This window comes from Saccostrea cucullata, unplaced genomic scaffold, assembly GCF_032062105.1.
Source record: "Saccostrea cucullata isolate Sc308-1 unplaced genomic scaffold, CSIRO_AGI_Scuc_v1 ctg15577, whole genome shotgun sequence".
NCBI classification, from domain to species: domain Eukaryota; kingdom Metazoa; phylum Mollusca; class Bivalvia; order Ostreida; family Ostreidae; genus Saccostrea; species Saccostrea cuccullata.
Genome location: NW_026928817.1, coordinates 18,557 through 34,657, shown reverse-complemented (window position 1 = coordinate 34,657; position 16,101 = coordinate 18,557). Strand labels below are relative to the sequence as shown.

Genomic DNA, 16,101 nt, shown 5'->3' with positions numbered 1-16,101 from the left:
GTTTTCCGAGAATTGCCACCACGGGAAACATCGGCTTACATCGTAACTTTTACCGGAAGTGGGGTATTACACATCTAAATCCTTAAGAAAAACTCAAGCAGTGCAAATCTTTAAAAGAAAAGCGACATTGATAGAAACATACTTTATTGTCACTTTAACAGTATTTTGATTAAATGTATATTTCAAGTGGTTATATAGAAGTTATGGCTTAAAACCAAAGTTGATGTACTCTGTCCTTCCCGTGATATCTGTGCTATTTATCTCCATATCATGAGTCGTCTCAATCGCAGTATTATCATTAGGAATGTCGTGCTAAAATTGACTATACTCGTTACTGTCTTTTGTTCTCATGATGGTTTCGTAATTTTGTTCTTTATTGTTTGAATGAGAGGACTTGCATTTCCTCTTCAATACACAGATTAGCAACATCAAGGTAATAAATACAAATAATGTAACGACTGCTATCACAGTTATGGAAATGTTACTATCTGTAAAAGATATCATATAAAATGAACTGTGAAGCATTATTAAAATAAACTTTAGATGATGCTTTTCAAAGGATTATCTCTTTTCCATCTGATGCTGATTCAATTCTTTTTAGTATTACTTACTTTTTGTTGAATGGATTACATCTGTAGACTATATTTTAGATAAAGAGCAAAATATTTTACAAGAAAAAAATCACAGACCACTTACGATTTAAAATGATAATAAAGCGCTGTATTAAATATAATTTATGAAGCCTATTTAAGAAATGAACAAATAAATAATTAAATAATTTCATGAAAAAAAAATCGTATATTATCGTTTTTAAAGGTAAAAAGAAAAGGTACCTGCACTGGGATTATTTTCTGTAACTTTTGTTTCACAGAAAAATCCGGATCTGCCATGAATACAATCTCTACATTGACCTGTTGTACGAATACAGACTCCATCCTTGCAAAATTCACTGCATGTCATGTTACATCTTTCACCATAAAAGTTCCCCTCACATTCTGAAGAAATTTATTTTTTAAAAGTAAAAGTTTTGAAATAAGAATTAAAATTTTATTTCAGGTTTTAGGACAGTGATTGAAACATTTTTTTTTGGAGGAGGAGACTTAAAATCATGTCACAATTTTAGAAAAGTGAATAATTTTTAGATTTTTTCTCTTAAAAACTAAAATGAAATAGACTTAGATAAATATTAGCAATATTTCAATAAAATTACAAATTTGGACAAAAACAGTCGGTTAAGGTTTATTCGTGAAAACAAATTTCAGAATATGTTACCTAGGTGCTAAAGATGTAATATGTATATAAAGGTTAATCTTTATAAAAATATACCAAGCCATGTGAATTGAATGAGGAAAAACAAATGACAAAAATCAGCAATATTACGTAGGCTGATTTTTACCATTCTGCTTTTCCTAACCAAATTAACCTGGCTTGCTATATTTTTCTTAATTTTATAATACACTTTTAGCAACAAGGTTACATATTTTGATTTTTTTTTACCTGTAAACCTTTACTGAGTGTGTGATTTGTTTATTGTTGTTTTTTATTGAAACATTACCAATATTTTCCATGTCTATTTCATTTTCCAGTTCTTAGGAGAAAAAATTCTAATAATTATCCACTTTTCAAAACCTGTGACATGATATTAAGTCTCTTTGCAGAGAAAAAAATTTTTGCATCATCTGTCCTTAAAACACTTTAGTATAATTTCAAAAAGAATTATTTCCTAGAAATATTGAAGTCAGTGGATAAAATAATGATAGTAATCATTTAAAATGCTTAATTTTTTTATGTTAGAAAAACAAATTTGTAGTAACTTCTGAACTCGCCTATGAAAATTTGCGTCACGGGATGATCCCCTTGAGATAAATGTCCATTTGATAAATATTAATGGGGCCTACCAGTACAAGTTTTTCCGGCCAAACCCTCAATACAACCTTCAAGACACTCCCCTGTGATGACGTCACACGATGTACTGTTTCTACAGTTAGGAATGTTGCATGACAACTCACAATTCAGACCAAAGTAACCATTTTCACACACTATAAAAATAATGATATTTGTTATTGTATTAAATGAATGAGCAAATGACTGGCCTAATTCCCTCTCGATGTTTCAATATTGAGTTTGTATTCATGCCCTACACTTGATTATTTAAAATGAAGAACCGTATAGGTATATGTACGTATTTCTATATATATATATTATGAAACAAACCTTGATCACATTTATCTTCCCTTCCATCCAGGGGAACAATCACCAACACACACCCCATTTACATTGTTACATTCACTGTTATCAAGGCAGTTACCGCATACAAACGCACATCCATGACCATAACGACCAGGCGAACATGCTTGACCAAAAAGGAAGACTCAAGTAAATTAATAATTGTTCCAAATATTAAGGAAGAATATTAATTGATATTTTCATATACAGCTAAGGCATGCCACACGATATTGTGTGTGCTATCCATCTTTCAGAAAACTAATTTTCAACTTTTTACGGTAATTTCGATTTTATGGGATATATTTGGCGCTTTTTCTCACACTATACATTTCCACAGTGCTTAGCCCCCTAGAATAAATTTATTACTAGCCAACCTTAATAATTCATAAAAACCGTAAGCATGAAAGCGCGTATCCACTGGCAATGGGATAATTAAATATCCTAATTACATTGTATAACAAGTGGATAAGTGAATACACAATACCTGTTTCACAGCTTGCCCCAATGTATCCAGCTATACAATTAACACATTCTCCTGTTTTAAAGTGGCATGAGTTATTAAAGCAGTTTCTTGGACACTGAGTACAGTTAACACCATAAAATCCCAAGTCACATCCTGTAATTTAGGAAAACCAAAATATAGAACAGAACAAGTAAAGCACTATTTCATTTGAGAGCGATTTATCAAATAAAATAACTAACCCTTTTTATTGATTTACTTAAGTGTTCTTTGAAACTATATTAAATCTAATGTAGTTTATTAGAACATTACGAACACAATTGTCCAGAAAAAAAGTTAATTCAGTGCTTGAATGTATTTATACGAAGTAACTACTTTATCAGTTTCTTAAGGGAAATGTAGGTTTGTTATAGCATAATACTTGATAGTTTCAATCGATGTATCATTTTTAAAAATACCAAACCAAAATTTAATTTTCAGTTTAACATGTACTGTTAAGAATAACTGCATTTCAAATTCCCTAATTTTTAAACTCATATTCATGTAATATGTAATTTTTTCGAAATAAAACGAAAGGCAAAATACGTTGCATTTACATATGAGGGAAAGTTATTCAAAATCAAGATTGTTAAGGCCTCTATGAACTAGAAAATGAAAATTACCATTAACTATAATTTCGCAAGCGTTGATGTATGAATATTCAGAAACACCTGAAAATGACTTAGACTTTCTAGTGTTGTAAAAAGTGACGTAGCGACCGGAAGTGACACAGTCAATAATGATTTTGATACGTGGCATTTGTTGGATGTCGTGTTGGTAACACAGAAAGCCTGACTTCCAATCGTCTGTATTGGATACATATACAGAAAATCCAGACAAGGTATTGCCCTCTGAAGATAATAGAAAAATTCAAAAAAAAAATAATAATAATTATAAATCTAACAATCAATGGTATACAGGATAGTCATGACCTTGCCAATTTACGAGGGTTGTCCCGTAAAATGACTGTAGGACAAGTTGTCTAGTGTGAAAAATAAACATCACTGCGTTCTGAAATTTTCACTATTATTTAGTACATATGTTAGTAATATACACAGCAAATTTCAGATAAATATATGCATAAATAAACAAATTATGAGATTTTATGCCATGTATTGTATCACCTTACAAGCGCATGGATTATAACGTCAAAGTGTCTAAAAAAGCATCACGTTTATCTTTGCTGAAAATGAAGTTGGATGAGTCCGACTTAAATTTAGGAATTTCATTGATACACATTCTTTAGTCTCCATAAACAGTCGAAGAACCAATTGGCACCCTCATAAGATCTTCTGAAGATTTATTAGTAAGGTTACGGACAATATTCTCACCATCATTCAACTAATAGAAAATCTCATATTAACTGTGACAGCGTCTTTTGCTATTAAATTAGGAGTTTGTCCGTAGGTTTTGTACTCCCCAGGGATTCGATCAAAAAAACTTCGCTAAGAAAACTCCTATTTCATTTGTATACTTAAGATATGGTAATATTTTTATAATCTTTTTCTTCTATGGTCATTTCAAGTCTCTGAAGGTGTCATTACAACATCGACATAAAACTGAACTGTTCTCCGGTGCGCCGTAACGTCATAAAACGTCGCCATTTTTCGTGCGTTGTGTTTACCACTTTCCCATTTCGAATGCTCGAGAAACTGCCAAAAATTAAGCAAATGCCTTAAAATTTTTACAAAGACTACAAAATTGATAATGGAATTGAATTAGGATAATTTTAATCCAAATCTTATGTATTTAAAACTTTTATTTTGAATTCAAACTCGTGTATTCTTTAATAAAACCTTGGTTTTTTGACCGTGCGCCGTAGGACAATACCTCGTGCACATTCAAGCATAATAAAATCTTTATTTTTGCCTATATTTTATCAAAAAAATTATCATGCACTTAAATATGATAAATAAAAATTTACTGAAATTTTCAGCTTACTGCGCCCATTACTTTTCGAGAAAAACGCTTTGTCCACGATTTTACGGGACAACCCTCGTATCTACCGAGTTATGCCGATATTATTATTTCAAATATTTGTTTTAGAATTTTTAATAATATACTCAGATATACAGTGTAACAAACTTAAAATTTCAGACACGGAATTCATAAATTAAATTACAGTAAAAAAAAATATTGAGACAATCTTACTTTTACATTTTACAGCTACACTTTCCTTTGATGGACAACCTTTTATTCCTTTTGGACATGTATTTATGTTAACCTCATTCCCTTCACAGTTCAACACATTATCATAATATTGAGCAAAAGAGCCATTTCCATAAAACGTGTAAGAGGGATTATCGCTAAAAAAAAAGATTTTTTTTAATATGATGAAGATATTTTTATTTAAATAATAAGACAAGAACAGAACTTCATACGGAAATAATATACGGCAATAAAGGAAATTTTTCTCAAGACCTGGTTTGCTTCAAGAACTAATTAAATGAGACCATTTTATATTTTTGCATTTAAAGAAAGCGTTCAAAATACCAAAAAGAGGAAATTTTCCTACTAAATGTAAGATTAAAAGATGAAAATTTGTAATACAAGGATGATGTACCTAATTTTCAATTTTTAAATTTTTCATGTATATATTTGTTTTTAAAACAAAGACATTTTAATATGTACATTTTATCAATAAAATGTTAAATGTACCACATAAACATTTTTTTTCATTTAATTGTTTGTTCTTTTATGTTTTTTTCCATTGCCCCATTCTTTTTTTTTTCTTTTGACAATTCAGTTTCTAATTTAGAGCTTTTGTCAAAAATTGAGTCAAGAATTGCCTTGGTGAAAATCCTTTATGGGGCCGACTATGGTTTTATTGTGTGAAAACTACAATAGCGAAACTCTTTATTTTAACACCATATATAACTAATATTGACTTTGGTGCACACGCAAGTTTGAGGAAAATCCCACTAAATATATTTTTAAGGGACCATCTCAAAATTAGCTACAATTACTATATAGGATAATATAGGAAAGTGCTAATTTTTCGCACTTAAAAGCAAATTATACAAACACTACAATAGAGTTTTTGCTCAAACTATAATATATGATGAATAATATCAAATTGTACATTATATGTAAGAAACACAAAATTCTACCGTCTTGTTTCCAGAGGGGGCATCTCAAAATGCCAAAAATTAACGAATTTTCCTGACTTTACAGAGTACCGTAAAATATGACGGAAACAAATGTTTTATACAAAAAAAAAATTAAAAATGTTGGATAATTCTGTGTTTTAAATTTCAGGAGCATATGTTTGTGACATTTTCTTTATAACATTTTTATTACCCCTTCTTTAAGAACTTCACGTTATCATAAACACAAAACGGATCATTACAAGGTCAATCTACCTAATCAAATGGAAAATCGTTTTAAAAATCAGTTATATAAAATTTTTTATTCTATTTTTTCACCAGAATTTTTTTTTAAATTGTGTTAAATTCTTTTAAATTAAGTGAAAAAATTCTTTAAAAACAGTAAAGACACTTTATTTTATAATGATGTGCGAATGCTGCGCAATGGAAACCAAAGTCGTCCCCCTTATATGAATATTAATGATCATCCATGGCATTGAAATTCTCGAGAGATCGCATTTTGTACGATTTTCATGCCACACTCATAGAATGTATCGCAATATTGAGTTTCTTTTTTCTATTTCATACAATTTTATCAAAAGTTTATCTTTACGGTAGAAATCCCCATGCCAAGCAAACGACCTGGCACTGTTTCATCAAAGCTATACTTTACAAATTCTTCTCCTCGGTTTGCTAGTATAGACTGGCCCGTCTCCATCAGCATCAGCTTGAGACCAGAGACAGAAGATGATATTGAGGAAGAACCGAAACCCACTGTTAAAAACGTATGTTTATACTCTAAGTTAAAAAGTTCCAATTAAGATTAATAAAATAAGGTGCCATCAAATTATGTTTAAACAAGCAATTCAAACCACATGCTGTCATCAAAAAGTAACACCAGCAATGAAGCTCTAAATGCACTCTCCTTCGTAATTGCGTAACGATGGAAAAATCCACACCTATTCATAAGCTCATCTACCAAATTCATTACCTGCCTGATATTAAAGAATTTAATGATTTTGGGGGTGGGGGTAGGGGATACGGTGGGGGGGGGGTGTTCTGATTTTTGGCTCATAATTGGCTTTTGTAAATTTATTGTTAAAACAACAAATATTATTATTTTAGTTCATAGCGTTTATGACTAAATTTAGAGTTCATAATCGCCACTTTGTGAAATAATCAAATTGTGCAATTTTTTCCCAGGGATAATGGTTGATAATGGTCGTTAATTTACCTTTCTAAATCCACACCCGCTAATTTACATGTATGCAAAAAAAAAAAAAAAATCAACCCCGACCACCAACATTTCAAATGTTTTCCTGTAGATATGGAATAGATAACCCTTTGCTATGGTGAAAAATCCTATGGAATTTTGATATAAATTTTACACTTTTTATACCCCCGCTTGAAAAGCAGGAGGATATAGAGTAATCGGTATGTCCGTCCGTCCATCTGTTATGCTCTTGTACGAATCTCTTATGCCCAACCCCTCTCATACCACTGAATGAAATTTGATGAAACTTTTACAGAATCGTTATTACATATTGCCACTGTGTACCTCCTATTTTACTTTTTGATCCAATACATATTTAGGGTTTCCCATAGCAAAACATGGGCACTGCCATTATATTCATGTGGGAGGCGTATGTATTATTTAGTGAGCTCATTGCTCACAGTACCTCTAGTTTTAGAATATCCCTGCGTCTGGTGGGAATTTTGTCTCACTACGAGCACTACTTTTTCCGTTATCATAATTGGATTGTTTATGGTATACATACATCTTATCATTATTACCTTTAGCATTATCATGATTCCTAATGTGTTTGAAATTGACTAACTTATGAAGTGAACAGTACCCACTACAGTCGATAAATACGTAATGTTTAATATTTTTAAAGATTCAGACAAGTATACAGAACAATGCAGAGGCATTAAAAACATGTCTCTGAGAGAAAGGGGTAAGATCACCTGAGGTGCAGGTGGTTATTTGAAAGAGTCATTTAGATAATTGGATTCTATATGCAAGTTATGCTTTGAAGCACGTTCCTGGGGTTATTTCAACTTTCTGAAATCAAATGCAGACAAATAACATTCACTATTTAAAAGCCCCTAAGCCATCTGAAATTGTATTATGACACATTAAGTTGAATATAGGTCATGATCCCTAAAAGTCAACTGCACCATCTGATACCTCATTAAATCATATGTTTATCTCGAAAATGATTGAAACTTCTCTCCTTAACACAATGTTGTTCCTTGTAACAGTATGCATTAATTGAATATTCAAGTTATGAGCCACTGAAGGTCGTCCCCTTCCCTAAAACTGGTAATGGTCACAATAGGGATCTTTGTCAAAAGTGTGTCAATCATAATCTGGCATTCATTCATGAGCCCCTGGGGTCAACCCCATATCCTAGAATTAAACATGAAAAAGGTGAGACACCTGCTATTAAACTTTCCTTAAATGTACATTTTTGTAAATTCATAATTTGCTTTATGTCAGAACAAGATGTATAAACAAGCCTGAACCTCAGAATGATAAATGGGAGGAAGGGTTATGCCTGGATGGTCTTTAATGCTAAAAACTTCTATTAAAAGTTAACATATTTGATTGATTTTTTATCTTTATTTATATATCTTAATGGATTATCTGAAACATGACTTTTTCTTCAAAGAATAAAAAGAGATTGATTTATAAATTTGGGGGAAAAAAGTTGTGTGTGTCTGTGTATGTATGTGTGTATTTTTAAATTTAGAAATCATTAGGAAACAAGTAATTTTAACCCAACCCCCATTTTCCACCCCTAACCCCCAAGAACTTCCTTTTACAGGTAATATCGATTGTAATTTCACAAACTCATAGTAATCCGTCTGTGTTTCACGTGCATCAGGAGGGAACAATACAATTATAAAATATAAAAATACTCATTTTTTTCATTTTCATAAAAGGGGGTTTACAACTTAAACGTAATATTTCATGAATTACATATATTAAATTTTATTTCCGAAAAAAAAAAATTAAAAAATCAAAATACTTACAAGTCCCATGAATCATTGTTATTGATGCAACATTTTTTCTCTCTCCGAGATCTATCGTTAGCCACGCCTCCTTCTGGCCGGAAGCTGTCAGTGCGCATTGCAGCAGAGAAATACTCCAGTTTCCGTCCACAACCTTACTTGGTGCAAAGTAGTCATTGTTGTATCTCTTACTGACTCTCACAGTTTTATTAAAGGCGAGGTTTTCTTTGTCAAATAATAAATTAACAACTTGAGACCTTATATCATATATTAACAGTTTAAAACCCTTTCAAAGATACGTTTTATCTTGGTCAATTAAGACTTTATTATGTATAGAAATGAATAGAAACTTACCGTAAAGATAAGCTTTGTCAATGAATTGGCAAAAGACAAATAATATGTACAATACGTTGGAGTCCATATTTAAAAATAATACGTGTCGTCATAAAGAGGTAAACTTCCGCAATGAATTTACAAAGTTTCTCTCCTTTGAAGTGTGTCATAGTTTAAAGTCATCATTTTGTACGTAAAACACTTTTTGGTATAACATAACAGTCTTGTTTGCAAATATACTCTGTCATTAATTTACAAGGCCCGGGGTATAAAGGCTTTGTATCTAGAATATAAGTGACTTAAAAAATAACAAATATATTTTTATCGACCTACACTTTAATACAGGAAATGAAAATAGATTTTATGCCTTAGCATATGTCTTTTGATAGTGGTTAAATACCTGCCAAATATCTCACAGATGTCTCAATTAACAAAAACAAAACTATGCCAAAAGGACTCTAAAATATAGTATATAGAATATTAATATAGAATATAATATAAAATAACAATCAAAATTCGATATTTTTGTCACATATACGAGAGAGGAAACTCAATCAAGGTCAACATCATTTCACCATTTATTTCTCTGATAGTATTTTAAGCATAATAAAAACTACAGTTCCTTCTGATTACGTAAAAATTATTAAGAAAATTTTTAAGGATGCAGTGATTTTTTTTCAGATGAGGTTTTCTAATAAAATTAAGTAACACTTTTATCCAATTGTCTTTTAAATTGCCACTTCGAGATTTTCAACTAGAATGCATGAGAAATATGATGATATGAGAAAATAAATATATGTTATAAATAGATCAATATTTCGAAGAGAATTCAGTTTAGTGGTCATTATTTTTTCATCCACCTATATCCAAAAATCCGATAGTTTCCTCTTCTTAGAAATATATTGCTTGTAGGCTTTTGATATCAATCTCTGTTCCTTATTTGAAACTTACAACTGATTCTAAATTATATGGCAAATTGAAAATCATAAGATATACTCAAGGGAAAAATAAATCCAAGAAGGAGTATTTCCCCATATCTGTTTTTCTTTTTCGGATCATAGTTTATTCCCTGTTTGCGAATTTCTAATGATTCGTTTTTTTTTAAATTAAACAAATAAAAAAAAACATATGTTTTAACATCAATAACGAGGTTGAAAGGTAACATACTACCTGATTCATGTTTAATTTGTACAAAACTATTTCGAGTATATTTATGATTTTAATTATTGAGTCAGACGTGAAAATTAAATATAAGCATACTGAATGTGATTTTTCCCCTTACCTATGACTTATTTCCTTCACATCAAAGAAGTTGCAATTGAACACCTTCCAAACGCCTATCTGACTATTAATTACAGGGAAGAAATAAAGATATTGATTTGAATGATTCACATTTCCTTTTTTAAATTTTCTTTGATCTTTATTTATTAAAGTGCTTCTTTGATATTTTGCGATATTGTTTGTTAATAAGAATTTCCTCCCATTCTAACAATATAATCAAACAGTCTTTTAACTTGGGACGGTGAATTTTTCTTTGTTTTAAAGGTAATTCGTTATATCTTCTAGCTACGGAATAATTTTAAACCAAAGGAGACTGAAATTAACTTCATTATAAACGACATTTCCATTTTAGGCATATTCACTATAAGCGTGTTTATTGTATATTGCTATACAGGGATTGATTTCAAATTCCCTACAAATTGCATGTGGTTATAGAAGCTATGGATTAGAACTAAGGTTGAAGTACTCTGTCCTTGCTTTGATATGTGTGTTATTTAACTCCATATAGTGAAACGGCTCAAGCCCAACATTGTCATTGGGCATAACATGCTGAATTTGACTATACACATTACTGTCTTTTGCACTAAGGGTGGTTTCGTAATCTTGTCCTGCATTAGTAGAATGGGAGGATTGGCATTTCCTCTTCAGGACGCAGGCAAGAAAAACCACGACCATTAGGATTATAAACAAGGATAAAATGACGACTGCTATCACAAGTGAAGTAGTTTCTGTAACAAGATATAGTAAAAAAAAATGTGAAATATTTTAAAAACAAACTTGAATAATGAAAAGAAGTTTGCATGTTTCCTCGGCCCATCTGATTTTTAATGCAATGATGATATTCTTGGAACTAATTATACAGCTGAATATGTTTAAAAATGTTTCCTTTGTGTATTGCTTGTGTATTGAAACGTATTTTAATGTATAAAGATCTGTCAAACATTTATTGTAAGATTTGCTTGATATAGAACAAAAATTAGTTTACTGGACAATGTTTGTCAAAAATATTTTAAAAGAGTGGTATTCAAAATGTTAACTAATAAACTAACACCTCCTCCCCATCCACCAAAAAAGGATATGATCGATTATAAACAATTTTTTTTTATTTTGGTAAATAAAGAGAATAAATCATGCACATATACCTGTTAAGGGATTATTTTCTACAACTTCTGTTTCGCAAAAGAGTCCGGATCTGCCATCAACACAGCCATGACATTGACCTCTTGAAGGATCACAAAGCCTTTTCCCTACAGTATTCATTGCACGTCATTCTACATTCTTCTCCATAGAAGCGCCCATCACACTCTATGATAAACATTATGATATCTTTTTTATTCTTGTGGCCTGTTCTAAAGTCATTTATCATATTGACACCTTCACAACATGTAACATATTGGTCAATTAAAAAAATGTAATGATTAGAAATGTTGAATGTTTTTCATCTTAGCTTGAAACAAATTTGCCAATTTTTTGTTTGCTTGTTTTTTAAAAAGAAATTAAGCAGATAACTAGCGACATTAATCCATTATTGTAATGTATTGAATTCAATAGAATCATGCCGCTGTGATTTTACAAGAGTTTATTTTTTTCATATAAAATAAGTAATTTGCATGGAAATCAATGACCTTTGAAACCGCCTTTAATAAAACAGTAAAAAAATAATCTCGTTCATATCAATATCTGTTCAATAGATACTAAAGGGCCTTACCACTACAGGTCGTCCCGACCCAACCCTCAACACAGCCTATTTGACATCCTCCGGTCACATGGTCACATGATGTACTGTCTTTACAGTTAGTGATGCTACATGGCGACTTACAATTCAGTCCAAAATATCCAATTTCACACACTATGAAAGTAATAATTCTTGTAATAACCCGGTATACTAGTTAATGAAGAAGTTTCTAAAAAAAAAAAAAAGCAAATGACTGACCGTATTCCATCTGAATATTTAAATATTGAATGTTTATTTATGACATACAATCAAATTACGGAAAAGGTCAATTAACTAATAGGGATTCATTCATTGATTATGAAACATACCTTGATCACATTTATCTCCCTCCATCCAGGAGAACACTCTCCAGGACAAAAGCCATTCATATTATTACATACACTGTTATCAACACAGTTACCACATATGAAATCACTTCCTTGACCATATATACCAGGAGTACATGCTAAATCGAAAAAGAAAGACACAAGTTAAAATGTAAATGCATAAGAAATTTTTGTGGGGAACAATATGTAAGCTCTCTCTCTCTCTCTCTCTCTCTCTCTCTCTCTTTTCTCTCTCTCTCTCTCTCTCTCTTAAAAGTAACATTTTATATAGACAATACTGCAGAGTACTTTTTAAAAATGCTGTTTTTATCAAGGTGAAGATTCACTGACATCAATATAGAAATAAGAATAGCACTCCAAGGAGGAAGAATTTTTTTTTATGTTTTCTACACAAAGGTTTTTTGTAAAATAACTTTTGAAAACTGGAATTGTTCAGATATATCTAAGTTAAACCCTGATATATATAGAGAATAATACATACCCTTTTCCATATCACATCCTGTATCAGCCCGAGACACCAATATCAGCCAGAGGGCCGAAGGCCCGAGGGCTGATATTGGTCGAGGGCTGATACAGGATGTGATGTGGAAAAGGGTATGTTTTATTATATTTATTACATACTTAATAATAAAATACAGAACACATTCAGTTGAGAAGAAAGTAAGTAAATAATCATGCATAGACGTCTTACATACATGTACATAGTCTAATGTCTCATAAGATTAGGGTTTGTTTCTACTTCTATTTCAATGCACTTGATCCGTCATTTGAAAATATTCTATAGTATTACATGTATTTGTAAATTAAGATTTTCAAAAAGTTAAAATTAAGAGAATATGAACGCACCAAAAATTGTGTATGAACACAAGTACTGTTATTGTGGTTTAATTTACTAAGGGTGTGATATTGACGTCACAATAGCCGTACCAACCCTGCAGGGCTGATATGGATTTGCAGGGCTGATACGGATATCAGCCCCGCAAATCCATATCAGCCCTGCAGGGTTGATACGGCTATTGTGACGTCAGCCATATCGCATATGCAAAAAACCTGTATTTATTATTAAGTGTGTAATAAAGTACATGTATACACTTACCCGTGGTTTGTGAGTGGGATAGTTCTTTCATCAAACCCGCGAGACAAACAGTTCCCGTTTAAGGTTTGATGAATGAGAAACTGCATTATACACCTATTTACTAACTATGAGGACAATAGCAAGTTTATCGTTCCCCAAGACAGCAAACTATTTCCCGAGGCGAAGCCGAGGGAAATAGTTTGCTTTCGAGGGGACGATAAACTTGCTATTGTCCGAATAGTCAGTAAATAGGTGTTTTATTATACCGATGCTGACTTAACTTTTGTTAACTTTTGGGAGTCCAGGGTACAGACAATTATGATATTCCATATTATACCGATGCTGACTTAACTTCTGTTACGTCATAATATATACGCGTCACAATCCGTATAAAGCCAGAAGTTTTTCGAGATGAAAAGCGAGGGAAACAGAATGCTGCCGGTGAATAGTTTGATAACTATTTCACCATGGGCAGATAGCACAAAAACTATTTCACGGTAGGGGCTGTTTGGAAAATATAGCATGTTTATTCGTCATGTTTTTATATTGAACAAATTCACAGAGGTATAATAAACAGTGTTATTTTCGCCGTTTTACACTTTCTAACAATTTTGCCCCGTTTCAAATTCGCCAAGTCACAGTTCTGTTTAAGAATTTATACTGTGTTCTTTGAATTCACCCCGTTTTAAATTCACCCACTTTTAACAAGGCCGAATGGGGGCAAAAATAAAACTGCAGCGAATATTTCCCTGTATATAGTATTCAACTCACAACCAGTGGATATTCGTTTTATGATACTGCTGTATGTCATAATATCTGAGTTTAAATTTTCTGATACAGTTTGTAATCTAAGCATGAAAAAAAGCTTCACTAAAAACCTCATAGTCATGAGAATTTATCATTCTATACATTCAACACAGGATATGAAAATTGGCTGTAATTCTAGAGAATTTTCCCAGAAGTGGGGGAAAAAACTAGTATCCGATGGTAGACCTTTGCTTTGCATGGAGATTATAGACTTAAAAGACGTTTACCTTCTTGAGTTCTATAAGAAAAGTTTCAACAGCAGTATACTTATGTTTGTAATACATTTCATTAAAAAAATTCTATAAACTTAAATAATATTTCATTCGTTAAGTTTTTTGACTCATCCATCAATGTAGATTTAAAAAGCAATATCCGTTGTAAAAAGCTAACACTCATGAAATATTATGACCATAAGTTTAATTGAGAGATTTATTTTCTCATCAAACCCTGTATATTTCGAAACTTTTAGTATTTCCTTCGAACAAGATCCCGGTTGAAAGTCCTTTTCACTCCTGTCTTGGGTTTAAAAAAACAAACATTTATATCGATTATTAAGGTGGATAAGAGGATAAGCATACTATACCTGTTTCACAGTTAGCTCCAATGTATCCAGCTATACAATCAATACATTGTCTAGTTTGATTGTGGCATGAGTTATTCAAGCAGTTCTTCGGACACTTTTTACAGTTAACTCCATAAAGACCAAATTCACAACCTTCATGTAATCAGAATATACAAAAGGCTGAAGTGAGCTAATAAACACTATCAACAATAAATATCAAATCATATCAAATCGATAACGTCTCTACTCTTGATGCTTAAAGACCACTAAAATAAAATTTTCGTTTATTATTTGTAAGAGTTCGTCCACTGACATAGTTTGCAAGCTTATGTTACGTTTGTACAAAACATCTGGTAAGACTTGTATAAAGAGATACGTACATATATAAATTTCTGAACGCACACTCAGTTCAGTTTCAAACATAAAGATAAAGTAGAGACTTACTTCTTTCATTTATTATAAGATAAAAATTTCAGAACCTTTACTTTTCAATTATCAAGGAAAATAAAGCATATGATAGTTTTAAGGCTATTATGAGATGCATTTATTTTTAAAAATTGAATATTTTTGTCATACAAAAACTTCAACTTTGTCCCTTTTCTTTTCTTATTGTTAATGATTTTTACACTTTTTTTCAACTGCAGCATTTAGGTATTTCTTTCAAATGAAAAGGAAAGATCAAAATTGTAAATTAGTGTATATTATATTCTTTATAATTATGCAGATGATTTGAGAATTTGAATCTGTAAATGACCTAAGAAAGACGTTTACCTTCCACATCAATTTCACAAATATTAATGTATGAAAACTCGGAAATACCTGGAAATGAAGTCATGTTCCTTGTGTTGTAAACAGTGACGTAACGACCGGATGTGACACAGTCTACTGTGACCTCATTAGGTGGTATTTGTTGTATGTCGTGATGATAGCAGCGAGTGCCTAACCTCCAGTCTTCTGTATCTGATACAAACACAGAAAATCCAGACAGCGTGCTGCCTTCTGTATATGAAGATAGGTGCATCATTTCATTTAATAGTTATTAGTTTAAAAGATACTGAGTAGTCTTGCCCACATCATTTTTCATTACAAATTTACATGATAAAATTAGAATAAAATAAGGCTTGCCCCAAAATTTTGTAGCAAATGGAGATTT

The 16,101-nt window shown here is 31.4% G+C and overlaps 1 protein-coding gene across 1 annotated transcript; it reads right to left on the bottom strand.

Annotated features, from left to right (window-relative positions):
- Positions 1–1,898: 1,898 nt before the first annotated feature.
- LOC134278787 (multiple epidermal growth factor-like domains protein 10) lies at positions 1,899–12,511 on the bottom strand (the record flags this gene model as incomplete). The annotated part of the gene is made up of 8 exons (XM_062761071.1): positions 12,487–12,511; positions 12,152–12,292; positions 11,586–11,690; positions 11,016–11,171; positions 8,851–9,054; positions 6,451–6,585; positions 2,711–2,842; positions 1,899–2,039 (listed from the first exon to the last, which is right to left on the bottom strand). Coding segments are annotated over exons 1-8 (1,039 nt in total), but the record flags the coding sequence as incomplete, so codon positions are not given.
- Between the last annotated feature and the right edge of the window lie 3,590 nt (positions 12,512–16,101).